This window comes from Mizuhopecten yessoensis, unplaced genomic scaffold, assembly GCF_002113885.1.
Source record: "Mizuhopecten yessoensis strain PY_sf001 unplaced genomic scaffold, ASM211388v2 scaffold2091, whole genome shotgun sequence".
NCBI classification, from domain to species: Eukaryota; Metazoa; Mollusca; class Bivalvia; order Pectinida; family Pectinidae; genus Mizuhopecten; species Mizuhopecten yessoensis.
This window is the reverse complement of record NW_018404373.1, coordinates 1,111,457-1,126,502: the sequence shown is the minus strand read 5'-3', so window position 1 is coordinate 1,126,502 and position 15,046 is coordinate 1,111,457. Positions and strand designations below refer to the sequence as shown.

Here is a 15,046-nt window from a genome sequence, read left to right as displayed (position 1 = left end):
AGGGGGTGGGGGAGGGTGATCATACCTTGATTTGTAGGGTGGGGGAGGTTAATCATATATTGATTTGTAGGGGCTGGGGGAAGGTGATCATACCTGGATTTGTAGGCGGTGGGGGAGGGTGATCATACCTGGATTTGTTGGGGGGAGGTTGATATCATACCTTGATTTGTAGGGGATGGGGGAGGGTTATCATACCTTGATTTGTAGGGGTTAGGGGAGGGTGACAATACCTTAATTTATAGGGGGTGGGGAAGGGTGATCATACCTTGAATTGTAGGGGTTAGGGGAGGGTGATCATACCTTGATTTGTAGGGGTTAGGGGAGGGTGATCATACCTTGATTTGTAGAGGTAAGGGGAGAGTGATCATACCTTTATTTGTAGGGGGGAGGTTCATATTATACCTTGATTTGTAGGGGGTGGGGGAGTGTGATCATACCTTGATTTGTAGGGGGTGGGGAAGGGTGACCATACCTTAATTTATAGGGGGTGGGGAAGGGTGATCATATCTTGATTTGTAGGGGGTGGGGGAGGGTGATCACACCTGGATTTGTAGGGGGTGGGGAAAGGTGATCATATCTTGATTTGTAGGGGGTGGGGGAGGGTGATCACACCTGGATTTGTAGGAGAGGGGGAGAGTGATCATACCTTGATTTGTAGGGGAGGGGGAGAGTGATCATACCTTGATTTGTAGGGGAGGGGGGAGAGTGATCATACCTTGATTTGTAGGGTTAGGTGAATGTGATCATACCTTGATTTGTAGGGTTAGAGGAGGGTGATCATACCTTGATTTGTATGAGTAGGGTAGAGTGATCATACCTTGATTTTTAGGGCTAGTGGAGGGTGATCATTCCTTGATTTGATGGGTTAGGGGAGTGTGATCATACCTTGATTTGTAGGGGTGGGGGGAGAGGGATCATACCTTGATTTGTAGGGGAGGGGGGGGGAGTGATCATACCTTGATTTGTAGGGTTAGAGGAGGGGGATCATACCTTGATTTGTAGGGTTAGGGGAGGGTGATCATACCTTGATTTGTAGGGTTAGAGGAGGGGGATCATACCTTGATTTGTAGGGTTAAGGGAGAGTGATCATACCTTGATTTGTAGGGGAGGGGAGAGTGATCATACCTTGTTTGTAGGAGAAGGGGGAGAGTGATCATACCTTGATTTGTAGGGGAGGGGGGGAGAGTGATCATACCTTGATTTGTAGGGGTGTGGGGAGAGTGATCATACCTTGATTTGTAGGCGGTGGGGGAGGGTGATCATGCCTTGATTTGTAGGGTGAGGGGAGAGTGATCATACCTTGATTTGTATGGGAGGGGGGGGAGTGATCATACCTTGATTTGTAGGGGAGGGGGGAGAGTGATCATACCTTGATTTGTAGGGGTGTGGGGAGAGGGATCATACCTTGATTTGTAGGGGTAGGGGAGGGTGATCATACCTTGATTTGTAGGGTTAAGGGAGAGTGATCATACCTTGATTTGTAGGGCTAGGGGAGAGTGATCATATCTTGATTTGTAGGGTTAGGGGAGGGTGATCATACCTTGATTTGTATGACTAGGGTAGAGTGATCATACCTTGATTTGTAGGGCTAGTGGAGGGTGATCATTCCTTGATTTGATGGGTTAGGGGAGAGTGATCATACCTTGATTTGTATGGGAGGGGGGAGAATGATCATACCCTGTTTGTAGGGGAGGGGGAAGAGTGATCATACCTTTTTTGTAGGGGAGGGGGAGAGTGATCATACCTTGTTTGTAGTTGAGGGTGAGGGTGATCATACCTTGTTTGTAAGGGAGGGGGGGAGAGTGAACATACAATGTAGCTTGATTTGTAGGGCAAGCGGAGAGTGATCATACCTTGAGTTGTAGGGGAGGGGGGAGAGTGGTCATACCTTGATTTGTAGGGGAGGGGGGAGAGTGATCATACCTTGATTTGTATGGTGACCTTTTTCATGTCTTCCTCACCCTCCTCTGTCATGTCATCATCATAATACTCCTGGAGTGGAGAACACTCCTTTGCGATATAGTCCAAGAATTTGTTTCTGTTTTTAGTCGACATTCCGTCCCAGAAGTTCAGGCATGTTATTGCCTTCTGCATGATGGCATTGGCTTGAGCATTGTCATACACCCTGTAACATAACACTCAGAACAATGTATTGTCACATACTCTGTAACATAACACTCAGAACAATGTATTGTCGTATACTCTATAACATAACACTCAGAACAATGAATTGTCATACACTCTGTAACATAACACTTAGAACAATGTATTGTCATATTCTCTGTAACATAACATTCAGAACAATGTATTGTAGTATACTCTGTAACATAACATTCAGAACAATGTATTGTCGTATACTCTGTAACATAACACTCAGAACAATGTATTGTCATACACTCTGGAACATATCACTCAGAACAATGTATTGTCACATACTCTGTAACATAACACTTAGACCAATGTATTGTCACATACTCTGTAACATAACACTCACAACAATGTATTGTCGTATACTCTATAACATAACACTCAGAACAATGTATTGTCACATACCCTGTAACATAACACTCAGACCAATGTATTGTCGTATACTCTGTAACATAACACCCAGAACAATGTATTGTCACATACTCTTGTAAAATATCACTCAGAACAATGTATTGTCGTATACTCTATAACATAACACTCAGAACAATGAATTGTCATACCCTCTGTAACATAACACTTAGAACAATGTATTGTCATATTCTCTGTAACATAACATTCAGAACAATGTATTGTCGTATAATCTGTAACATAACACTCAGAACAATGTATTGTAACATACTCTTGTAACATATCACTCAGAACAATGTATTGTCACATCCTCTTGTAACATATCACTTAGAACAATGTATTGTCATACACTCTGTAACATAACACTCTGAACAATGTATTGTCATACACTCTGTAACATAACACTCTGAACAATGTATTGTCATACACTCTGTAACAGAACACTCAGAACAATGTATTGTCATACACTCTGCAACATATCACTCAGAACAATGTATTGTCATACATCTGTAACATAACACTCAGACCAATGTATTGTCATATACCATGTAACATAACACTCAGACCAATGTATTGTCATATACCCTGTAACATAACACTCAGACCAATGTATTGTCATATACCCTGTAACATAACCCTCAGAACAATGTATTGTCATATACCCTGTAACATAACACTTAGAACAATGTATTGTCATATTCTCTGTGACATAACATTCAGAACAATGTATTGTAGTATTCTCTGTAACATAACATTCAGAACAACCTATTGTAGTATACTCTGTAACATAACATTCAGAACAATGTATTGTAGTATACTCTGTAACATAACATTCAGAACAATGTATTGTCGTATAATCTGTAACATAACACTCAGAACAATGTATTGTCACATACTCTGTAACATAACACTTAGACCAATGTATTGTCACATACTCTGTAACATAACACTTAGACCAATGTATTGTCATATACCCTGTAACATAACCCTCAGAACAATGTATTGTCATATACCCTGTAACATAACACTTATACCAATGTATTGTCGTATACCCTTTAACATAACACTCAGAACAATGTATTGTCGTATACCCTGTAACATATCACTCAGAACAATGTATTGTCACATACTCTTGTAACATATCACTCAGAACAATGTATTGTCACATACTCTGTAACATAACACTCACAACAATGTATTGTCGTATACTCTATAACATAACACTCAGAACAATGAATTGTCATACCCTCTGTAACATAACACTTAGAACAATGTATTGTCATATTCTCTGTGACATAACATTCAGAACAATGTATTGTAGTATTCTCTGTAACATAACATTCAGAACAATGTATTGTCGTATACTCTGTAACATAACACCCAGAACAATGTATTGTCACATACTCTTGTAAAATATCACTCAGAACAATGTATTGTCGTATTCCCTGTAACATAACACTTAGACCAATGTATTGTCACATACTCTGTAACATAACACTCACAACAATGTATTGTCGTATACTCTATAACATAACACTCAGAACAATGTATTGTCACATACTCTGTAACATAACACTTAGACCAATGTATTGTCGTATACTCTGTAACATAACCCTTAGAACAATGTATTGTCGTATACTCTGTAACATAACACCCAGAACAATGTATTGTCACATACTCTTGTAACATATCACTTAGAACAATGTATTGTCATACACTCTGGAACATAACACTCAGAACAATGTATTGTCATATACCCTGTAACATAACACTTATACCAATGTATTGTCGTATACCCTTTAACATAACACTCAGAACAATGTATTGTCACATACTCTGTAACATAACACTTAGACCAATGTATTGTCATACACTCTGTAACATAACACTCTGAACAATGTATTGTCATACACTCTGTAACAGAACACTCAGAACAATGTATTGTCATACACTCTGCAACATATCACTCAGAACAATGTATTGTCACATACTCTTGTAAAATATCACTCAGAACAATGTATTGTCGTATTCCCTGTAACATAACACTTAGACCAATGTATTGTCGTATACTCTGTAACATAACACTCCGAACAATGTATTGTCACATACCCTGTAACATAACACTCAGACCAATGTATTGTCATATACCATGTAACATAACACTCAGACCAATGTATTGTCATATACCATGTAACATAACACTCAGACCAATGTATTGTCGTATACTCTGTAACATAACACCCAGAACAATGTATTGTCACATACTCTTGTAACATATCACTTAGAACAATGTATTGTCATACACTCTGTAACATAACACTCAGAACAATGTATTGTCATACACTCTGTAACATATCACTCAGAACAATGTATTGTCGTATGCTCTGTAACAAAACACTCAGAACAATGTATTGTCACATACTCTTGTAACATACCACTTAGAACAATGTATTGTCATACACTCTGTAACAGAACACTCAGAACAATGTATTGTCATACACTCTGGAACATAACACTCAGAACAATGTATTGTCGTATACTCTTTAACATAACACTCAGAACAATGTATTGTCGTATACCCTGTAACATATCACTCAGAACAAGCTTACATTTATATTTAGGTTTGTAGGTCAAGGACTCTTACCTCTGGAAGGTATCGGACAGGAGAGCAATGAACAGGTTGAGACAGATAATAGCAGACAAGCCCAGCCATGTTCCGACCAGAATATCAGTCATGATGGGATCAATTAACTTCAAATCCTGTTAACAAATTAATCATGATACAATTACATATTCTCCATCATCTTAATTGTGCTTTCTGAACATAGAGACCCTAAAAAAAAGCTGAAAAATGAATTTATCTCGAAACATGCTAAACCTGTTATGCAGTTTAATAACGTGTATGTAACATATGTCGAAACATCCAATTTTACCAACAGCATACAAGGATTTATAAAGTTACAAACAGCTACATTAATATTGTAGACCAGTTTACCAACAGCATACATGTATCATTAACTATAACAACAAAGCTGTAAACACCAAGGCATGCATAAATAACCAACAGTGTATTTATTACATCAACTAAGCTAGGCCAGTCTACTAACATCATATTGGTATTCGTCCACCAGGGTAAGACGGAACATAGTAAACAGAACAGCATTAAAATCTTCGAAGCCAGGTACAGTTATGGTGGCGTTGGCATTGGGAATGTATCGATCTGCGTATGCCACACGTGTACCGCCAAATATCATCCAAAAGGCACAAACTGAAAATTATAAAAATAATGTCATATTCTTTTGAAATCAGAAAAACACCCTATTAATACTTCCAAGATGTCAGAAGTATTTCAATAAGGTTTCAAATACTACATCTACACTTTTTTGAGTTCAAGAAGATAAATATAAACTTTATTTATTTTACAACAATTATGAAATAAGTTTTTACAACTTCTATTAATCACTCTTGTTGACCTGGATGTTAGCGCGCGCGGGGTCTTAATGTGGGAGGAAACAGGAGTACCCGAAGAAAACCCACGCGGTCTGGCAGGTGACCCCATACCTTTTCACGTCGGATCAAGGAACCCCAGCCGCCTTTGTGAAAAGCAAGTGTGGTATCCACTCACCACCCGACCACATACAGTAAAAACTTACATGATATTAAATGTCCTTCATTCCATTTAATTACCACCTCGCTTACCAACATCATATATTCCAAGGCCCCCTTTTCTCTTTTTCTGAAGTATTCTTGTACATTTCCCTCAATTTATCGCAAAATCACTTAATAACACCAATAACTTATCTGGACAAATGGTGGCAGTATAACAAGGTTTTCTTGTGGTATTACTTACCATATGGCAGGAAGAACTCGAGATATAGGAAGGCAAATCTCAACAGATCATTAAGCATGTGTCCCAGGATCACAATGAAAGGTCCTGAACAGAGAAAACCAATAAATATGTTAAAAACCATTTGTATAAAAATGCGTGTGTTAACTGCGAGGAGAATGCAAGAATAATTGTAACTAAAATAATTAATTGTATATCATTATATACATGTCAGTCATGTGGTGCAAGATATTGTTTTGCTTATTTTATTGATATACTCTTACATTTTATATTCACATACATTGTACTGCTACTTTTCATTATGATGTTTACCCAGCAATAAGTCTATGCCTGGTAATAAGCCCACCCACATCTATTGTGGTTCAGTAGAAATACCAACATGTTAAACAATGTACTGTAGAAAGCCAATTCCCTAACTTTGAGTCCCATATTGTGTGTTGACTCCCTAGGATTACTGTAGGATAAATATGGTATTTCATGTGAGACGCGATTAACTTACCTATAAGAGAGAAAGGACGAGCAGATTTGGCAAGTCTGACCCACAACAAGATGATGGTGATGGCCATCACACTGATGTGGAATCGCGCCAGGTCTTCAGAGTGCTGCATTATATCTACAAAGTGGGTGATAATCACAACAAACAGGAAACCGTAGCATACCCAGTCAAATACATTCCTACAACACAAAATGTCACAGATTTACATACAAATATAATAACCAACATTTCTTATACAAGAACGTACAACAAAATGTCACAGGGCACTATACCCAGTCAAATACCAGGGTTCACTCTTCCAACTAAAATGTAAAAGACAAACATTGATCTAAGTAAATTCCTATAACATATATCTCAACCAAAAACCAATTCACATGTACAAATAAATTAGGAACTTTGAATTACTGTAGAAAGTAATCTATACATAGAACTTAACCAACATGTGTCAGTTTGCCATCCTATCCCCTCCAAATAAGCTGGAATTACTTTCCAGTTACATAATGCATTATATACAATGTATATACTTTTTATTTTATGCACACTTTCAGAAATAGTAAAATGATAACTCACCAGTAATCTTTGAAATATTTTGGAGATGTTTTATCCAAATCTTTGAGTTCAGAGTTCAGAAAGAGTTCCTCCTCAGGCCAGCGTGGATGACAGAACTGCAAATCTTGCTCTATATCTTTCGTCCTTCTGTTTTCCCATGCCTGTAAGGGAGACAACTGATCTGCTTACCTGGTATATACCTATATACTGTATCATCAATCAACATTCTAGTAACAATGACCTTGACCTTTAACTTTTGACATGAAAACCTGAAAACCAATCCAAAACCAGCACTCTGTTGGCAAGAAAGCCCTGAATGTAATTTGTGTTTTGTTTTTGCTTGGAAATCAATCTTCTTTACTCCTTTATTTTTGTGTAACCTGGTACATGGTGTAATTTACCTTGTGTCTCCGAACAGATTGTCTGTACTCGTTTATTTCCTCTACAACCTGGTAGATGGTGAAAGCAATGGCTGCAGCCTACAAAAAGATATAAATCATTCTATACTACTAATTTACTAAATTGTTTAAAGCAGAGTTACCTAATTTTTCTAAAAGTTTTCTAATATTATTTCCCATATTTTTTAACATTTTCAAACAAAGCATTTCAGCTTAACTAAACAACCCATAGCCTATTATCAAATCAAACTGACCAATTTTAGGCAATCTTAAATAGTCAAAATATTCCTACCCTGAAACCATGCAGTAAAAGGTAGCGATGCACCTGTGGGGAAGCAGGTGACAGGTGTGTATCTTACAGTAGAGTTCATATGGCAGAAACACACCTTTGTCTCTCTTGGATGTTTCTTACTATTTTTCATTTATTGGGGAATTTACCCTGTGACCTTGAAAGCGTGTCAAGGTCATTCATTTGAACAAACTTGGGGGACATTTTGTGTGAAGTATTTAAACAGCAGACAACATTACAATGGTGGTCAACAATTTAACAATATTGAAAACAGTCATTGTTACGGTATGTTGGGTAAATGTTGACTGTATTTTATAACTGACCAGAAGCACTATCCTCCACCAATGTTCCGGCAGTTTGTAGATATGACGTTCGTTGTACTCCACCATAACCCCCAATACTGACCACAGTAAAATGTACACAAAGTTCAGGAAAAACTGGACATACGCTCTCCACCTAAAATACAAAGAGATCTTATTATCATAGGCTCCCCACCTAAAATACAAACAAGTCTTATTATCATAGCTCGCCACCTAAAATACAAACAGGTCTTATTATCATAGGCTCGCCACCTAAAATACAAACAAGTCTTATTATCATAGCTCGCCACCTAAAATACAAACAGGTCTTATTATCATAGGCTCGCCACCTAAAATACAAACAAGTCTTATTATCATAGCCTGGCACCTAAAATACAAACAAGTCTTATAATCATAGGCTCGCCACCTAAAATACAAACAGGTCTTATTATCATAGGCTCGCCACCTAAAATACAAACAAGTCTTATTATCATAGACTCGCCACCTAAAATACAAACAAGTCTTATTATCATAGGCTCGCCACCTAAAATACAAACAAGTCTTATTATCATAGCCTGGCACCTAAAATACAAACAAGTCTTATAATCATAGGCTCGCCACCTAAAATACAAACAGGTCTTATTATCATAGGCTCGCCACCTAAAATACAAACAAGTCTTATTATCATAGACTCTCCACCTAAAATACAAACAGGTCTTATTATCATAGACTCGCCACCTAAAATACAAACAGATTTTATTATCATAGGCTTGCCAACTAAAATACAAACAGATCTTATTATCATAGCTTGCCATCCAAAATACAAACAGGTCTTATTATCATAGCCTGCCACCTAAAATACAAACAAGTCTTAATGATAGTTTGATATTTTAATATTAAACTATAGTTTATATACAATGAGTTTGCCTTGCTGCCTATGTTTTCTGTTTTCTGTAATGTAGGTCGTATGTATTTATGTAGTTGCCAATTAGCATGTATGTTAATGAGAGTAGAGGGATGCTGCTGATTGACCAATCAGCGTCTGCCTGAGGGAATGCCCTGTTAGGGATTTGGAGCCCCCACAGCATAGTTTTCTGAATCATTGAAGGAGATTGTTGTGCATTATTTCTCGGCTTTTCAAGTTTAAAATTCCTTGAAAAACTAACGAACATCCTTGGATTTACCTGTGTAATATAGTCACTAACGATATTTGGCTAAAAAGGACACCCTAATAGCTACAGTTAAGGTCTATCTTGGTTACCGTAACCTCTTTGGACTTTCCTCCCGAGGAGTTGGAAGTGTTATCGCCATCTTGGAACGTACTTTGTAACATGATTTCTCAAGTGTTTCTGTTCGTACTAGCCTCCCCGCAACTGTTTATGTGACGTGTTTCCTTTAAACCACGCCTGAGTGCTTCGTATAGACCTACCGACGATGTGTACGCTGTGCCTTCGTGATTAAACTTTGTGCTGTTTACGTAACTGTACAGAATACTTTGTTACTATCGTCGAAGACGTTTTGTTTACAATGGGCAGGAATACGAGGCCTGTGCCGTACGACCCTGGATTATTCTCTCAACGTTCCGTTTATGTTTTGATCTCGGCGTATGGGGTTAGTTAAGAAGTTACGGGAAGCGAGAACTTCTGCCCCAGTTGCAAGGTTTACGGGAAGCGAGAACTTCTGCCCCAGTCGCACATCACAGGAGAGTTGCGGTATACCATAATGCATCGCGGCAAGATGGCGGACAGGAAGTTTCACGAGAGTCTGTAACAACAAACACCACTGCATATCAACACGAATCCGAGTCGTCGAGTAGTAATAACCATTTACTCTTTGGTACAAGCTTAACAGATAGTGTAGCTACACTACAGGAGTGCTATCAGCGACTGGAAATAGAATAGACTCCCAATCCAGGCTTCCAGTGGCAGCAGCCGCCGGTAGCGAGAGAGGGACTGATGGCCACATCAGTGAACCACAACAGGAGTACACTCTTGGTACGGCATACAGACGTTTCGAGGACGAATTCACGCAACCACAAGGCTACTATGGAGAGTATCTACTTGACGGCTTCACATTCCTGCCAACCCTAGTCTGACGTGGAGGTATCTCCCTGGAATACTGGGAGCTACTCTAATCTCAGTGTCTATCTACTTCATCACTCCACTCTACCTCATCACACGTGCACACATACTTCCATTTTCAGTATTTCTTCTCCTCTGATTTCCGATCATAGTGCATTTTCTGTCAAGTGCAGCTTCTCCTAGTTTCCCATGTACAACTCAAACGCCGATTGTAATGATAAATTTATTATAACTCGGTCATTTTTTCAAATATCGAGCTGAAATTTGGAAGGTATATCAATAAAAGCCTTACTAATAACACATCTTCTGATGTCGCTTACTTTAGCAGGTAATTGTAACGATATTATCTGGCGACGCTTTCTTCACTTTACATGCTAATACACACATGTGCCACGCCGCGATCGTAAAAATTCAATTCATTTGTTCATTTTCTGCTGGTAAGCCCACTTAATATCTAGAGGACATGACAACTCACGACCCAACATAACTAGGTTTGGACTACATTCAGTACTACTATGCCTAGTGGCACTATACGCATACGCCATCATCACATAGGGTAAGTGATCATTCCTATTTTCATTGACGAAGGCCGATAGCATTTGAATTAGGGTACGATTCAACCTTTCCACAAGTCCATCGGATTGTAGGGGGTTGTACTAGTTTTATCTATCCCTAACTTCTCTCAATAGCTTTGAATAGGTCAGTTTCGAACTCACGACCTTGATCTGTATGGATACCGACAGGTGCACCAAATCATGCAGATACACTCTGTGGCTAATTTGTCAGCTACTGTTTGTGCGGTGTGATTTCATATGCTTCCGCCCACTTGTAGAAACAATCTCCCACCACTATAATGTAATGATTTCCATTCTCCATAGTTTGAAGCCCACCTAGGGTGTACATTTTATATAGCAATTCGCTCTAATGGAGCCCTCACTGGAACCGAAGAGGACAGAGGGGCTCGGCCTCTTGTAGGACCAGACTTCCTGCGGGCACATGAGTCACAGGCCTTACACCAGTTCTTAACATCCTTTACTAGACCGGGCCAATAAAACCATTTCTGGTTGCAGCTTTTCTGGTTTCACAGGAGTCTAGCTGCTCTCATCCTGCATGGCTTCTCTAGTGGTTTTCACGATCAGAGTCTAGTCACTCCTCTGGAGACTTTTTCAGAGTCCAGCTGTTTACTTCTCTGGGCTGTGTAGTCGCTTCTCTGAAGACATTTTCAGTGTCTAGCAGCATGGCTGCTCTAGGGGTGTTCACAATCAGAGTCTAGTCGCTTCTCTGGAGACATTTTCAGAGTCTAGCTGTTCACTTCTCTGGGCTTGGTAGTCGCTTCTCTGAAGACATTTTCAGAGTTTAGCATCATGGCTTCTCTAGGGGTGTTCACAATCAGTCTAGTCGCTTCTCTGGAGACATTTTCAGAGTCTAGCTGTTCACTTCTCTGGGTTGTGTAGTCGCTTCTCTGAAGACATTTTCAGAGTCTAGCATCATGGCTTCTCTAGGAGTGTTCACAATTACAGTCTAGTCGCTTCTCTGGAGACATTTTCAGAGTCTAGCATCATGGCTTCTCTATATCTAGGAGTGTTCACAATTAGAGTCTAGTCGCTTCTCTGGAGACATTTTCAGAGTCTAGCATCATGGCTTCTCTAGGGGTGTTCACAATCAGAGTCTAGTCGCTTCTCTGGAGACATTTTCAGAGTCTAGCATCATGGCTTCTCTAGGGGTGTTCACAAGCAGAGTCTTGTCGCTTCTCTGGAGACATTTTCAGAGTCTAGCTGTTCACTTCTCTGGGCTTGGTAGTCGCTTCTCTAAAGACATTTTCAGAGTCTAGCATCATGGCTTCTCTAGGGGTGTTCACAATCAGTCTAGTCGCTTCTCTGGAGACATTTTCAGAGTCTAGCTGTTCACTTCTCTGGGCTGTGTAGTCGCTTCTCTGAAGACATTTTCAGAGTCTAGCATCATGGCTTCTCTAGGGGTGTTCACAATCAGAGTCTAGTCGCTTCTCTGGAGACATTTTCAGAGTCTAGCATCATGGCTTCTCTAGGGGTGTTCACAAGCAGAGTCTTGTCGCTTCTCTGGAGACATTTTCAGAGTCTAGCTGTTCACTTCTCTGGGCTTGGTAGTCGCTTCTCTAAAGACATTTTCAGAGTCTAGCATCATGGCTTCTCTAGGGGTGTTCACAATCAGTCTAGTCGCTTCTCTGGAGACATTTTCAGAGTCTAGCTGTTCACTTCTCTGGGCTGTGTAGTCGCTTCTCTGAAGACATTTTCAGAGTCTAGCATCATGGCTTCTCTAGGGGTGTTCACAATCAGAGTTTTAATCGCTTCTCTGAAGACATTTTCAGAGTCCAGCATCATGGCTTCTCTAGGAGTGTTCACAACCAGAGTCTAGTCGCTTCTCTGGAGTGGAGACATTTTCAGAGTCTAGCTGTTGGAGGGAGTAGCCCCGGATGCGCAACTTTGTTACACATTGTCAGAAGGCTTTGCATCTCAAATTTAACACCATTAAATTGTACCAGGCTGGTATCAGGTTTCATTACATTAAAAAGAAATTGGGTGACCCTACTGCCAACACCCTTAGACTGTCGTACATTTTGCGTGCTATCAAGAAGACGCAAGTGAATACTGCTTTTTAAACGTCTTCCTATAACATGTACATTAGTAACTAAATGTGGATGCTATTACACAGCATGGTATGTTTAACCCTCTTTTTTTTTTTGATCTCATGTTATCATGTATTTTAAAGCAGCTTTTTATGGTTTTTAGAATGTGGCAAGTTTTCATGTAATCAATATGTGATACCAATTTCATTCGTATTTGCGATATTTGTGTTTAACCAGATTTGTCCTGCTATACTCTCACCTTGAGGTCGTCTTAAGACAGACCCATGTAGGCCATTCGGCAGAGGAGTAGATATTAATATTTATGAAAAGAGTGTCTTAAAACCTGTGTTTACTATATGAGTAAATACTTGAATCTCAGGTTATCGTAAGGTGCTGTTCCTCCAGCTCCTTTGATTGTAGACTAGGTTCACCTTGCTAGACCTCTTATGCGTCATACGTTTATATCATGTTTATAGGTGACATTGTCTCGGATTGGCATTGATAATCAGCCCTTTAATAGTCATTCTTTTCGTATCGGAGCCAGTACCTCAGCCGCAGCAGCTGGGGTGGAAGATCACGTTATACAGACCCTTAGTAGGTGGTCATCTGATTGTTTCATACGTTACATTCGCATAGATCCTGCTACCATCTGCCGAGCTCAGCAGAAGATGTCCTCCCGATCTTAGAACAGCATGGTTGGGTTTTCTTTTTTCTTTTTCGGCCTGGGACAGATATTTATGATTTCCAGTTTTTATTGGGTTTTGGATATCAAAAAAAAAAATACTTAGGGTATTGACTACCAACTGTTTCAGTTGTTTTTAAGATCCTTTATAAATTCTATTATTATTTATTGGGGGCTCTCACTCTATGTTGAAACATATAGTTCAATTTTGGCATTTAATTCTTGGGGAATTCTACCCCCAATCTTATAATAATATTATACATGTAGTATTTTACGACAGTATGTTTCAGCTTCTCTCATATCGTTGAGGGTCTAGCTAACATATTCAGCTTCTCTCATATCGTTGAGGGTCTAGCCGTAGTCGTTGAATATTCCATTTCTCATGCAGCTTCTCCAGGGTCGCTCGCAGAGTCTAGTAGCTTCTCTGGAATCGTCCAGGGTCTAGTTGCTTCTCTGTATCTTTGGAGTCTTGCTCGATCATGTAGCTAGCTACTCTGGGACACCTCAGAGTCCAGATTCTTTAAATTTTAAATATCCTATTAGTAAGTTTAATCGTTTTGGTATAGAGTGAGTAGCCCCTGATACGCCAAACTTGTAGCTTGTATGTATTATAACTGTAGTAATAAACAGGTTAAACTGTTCTTGCGTGTTTAGTTGTATATAAATTATCATAGACTCTCCACCTAAAATACAAACAGGTCTTATTATCATAGACTCGCCACCTAAAATACAAACAAGTCTTATTATCATAGACTCTCCACCTAAAATACAAACAGGTCTTATTATCATAGACTCGCCACCTAAAATACAAACAGATTTTATTATCATAGGCTTGCCAACTAAAATACAAACAGATCTTATTATCATAGCTTGCCATCCAAAATACAAACAGGTCTTATTATCATAGCCTGCCACCTAAAATACAAACAGGTCTTATTATCATAGGCTCGATCGCCACCTAAAATACAAACAGGTCTTATTATCATAGCTCGCCATCCAAAATACAAACAGGTCTTATTATCATAGGCTCGCCACCTAAAATACAAACAGGTCTTATTATCATAGGCTCTCCACCTAAAATACAAACAGATCTTATTATCATAGACTCGCCACCTAAAATACAAACAGATCTTATTATCATAGGCTCGATCGCCACCTAAAATACAAACAGATCTTATTATCATAGCTCGCCATCCAAAATACAAACAAGTCTTATAATCATAGGCTCACCACCTAAAATACAAACA

At 39.2% G+C, this 15,046-nt stretch overlaps 1 protein-coding gene and 1 long non-coding RNA gene across 16 annotated transcripts in view; one reads left to right on the top strand and one right to left on the bottom strand.

Annotated features, from left to right (window-relative positions):
* The window catches only part of LOC110445166 (transient receptor potential cation channel subfamily V member 6-like), a 59,928-nt gene that overhangs the window by 16,338 nt on the left and 28,544 nt on the right, over positions 1–15,046 (bottom strand). For all 15 annotated transcript variants that reach the window (XM_021489619.1, XM_021489621.1, XM_021489613.1 and 12 more), the window contains 8 exons: positions 8,459–8,591; positions 7,850–7,927; positions 7,470–7,609; positions 6,903–7,078; positions 6,407–6,490; positions 5,664–5,824; positions 5,201–5,316; positions 1,924–2,125 (listed from right to left, as the gene is read on the bottom strand). In XM_021489619.1, coding sequence (XP_021345294.1) covers positions 1,924–2,125; positions 5,201–5,316; positions 5,664–5,824; positions 6,407–6,490; positions 6,903–7,078; positions 7,470–7,609; positions 7,850–7,927; positions 8,459–8,591 — 1,090 coding nt within the window. The remainder of the gene's footprint in view (positions 1–1,923; positions 2,126–5,200; positions 5,317–5,663; positions 5,825–6,406; positions 6,491–6,902; positions 7,079–7,469; positions 7,610–7,849; positions 7,928–8,458; positions 8,592–15,046) is intronic.
* LOC110445168 lies at positions 12,540–13,898 on the top strand. The gene is made up of 2 exons (XR_002462324.1): positions 12,540–13,207; positions 13,594–13,898. It is a non-coding gene; the product is annotated as an uncharacterized LOC110445168 (long non-coding RNA).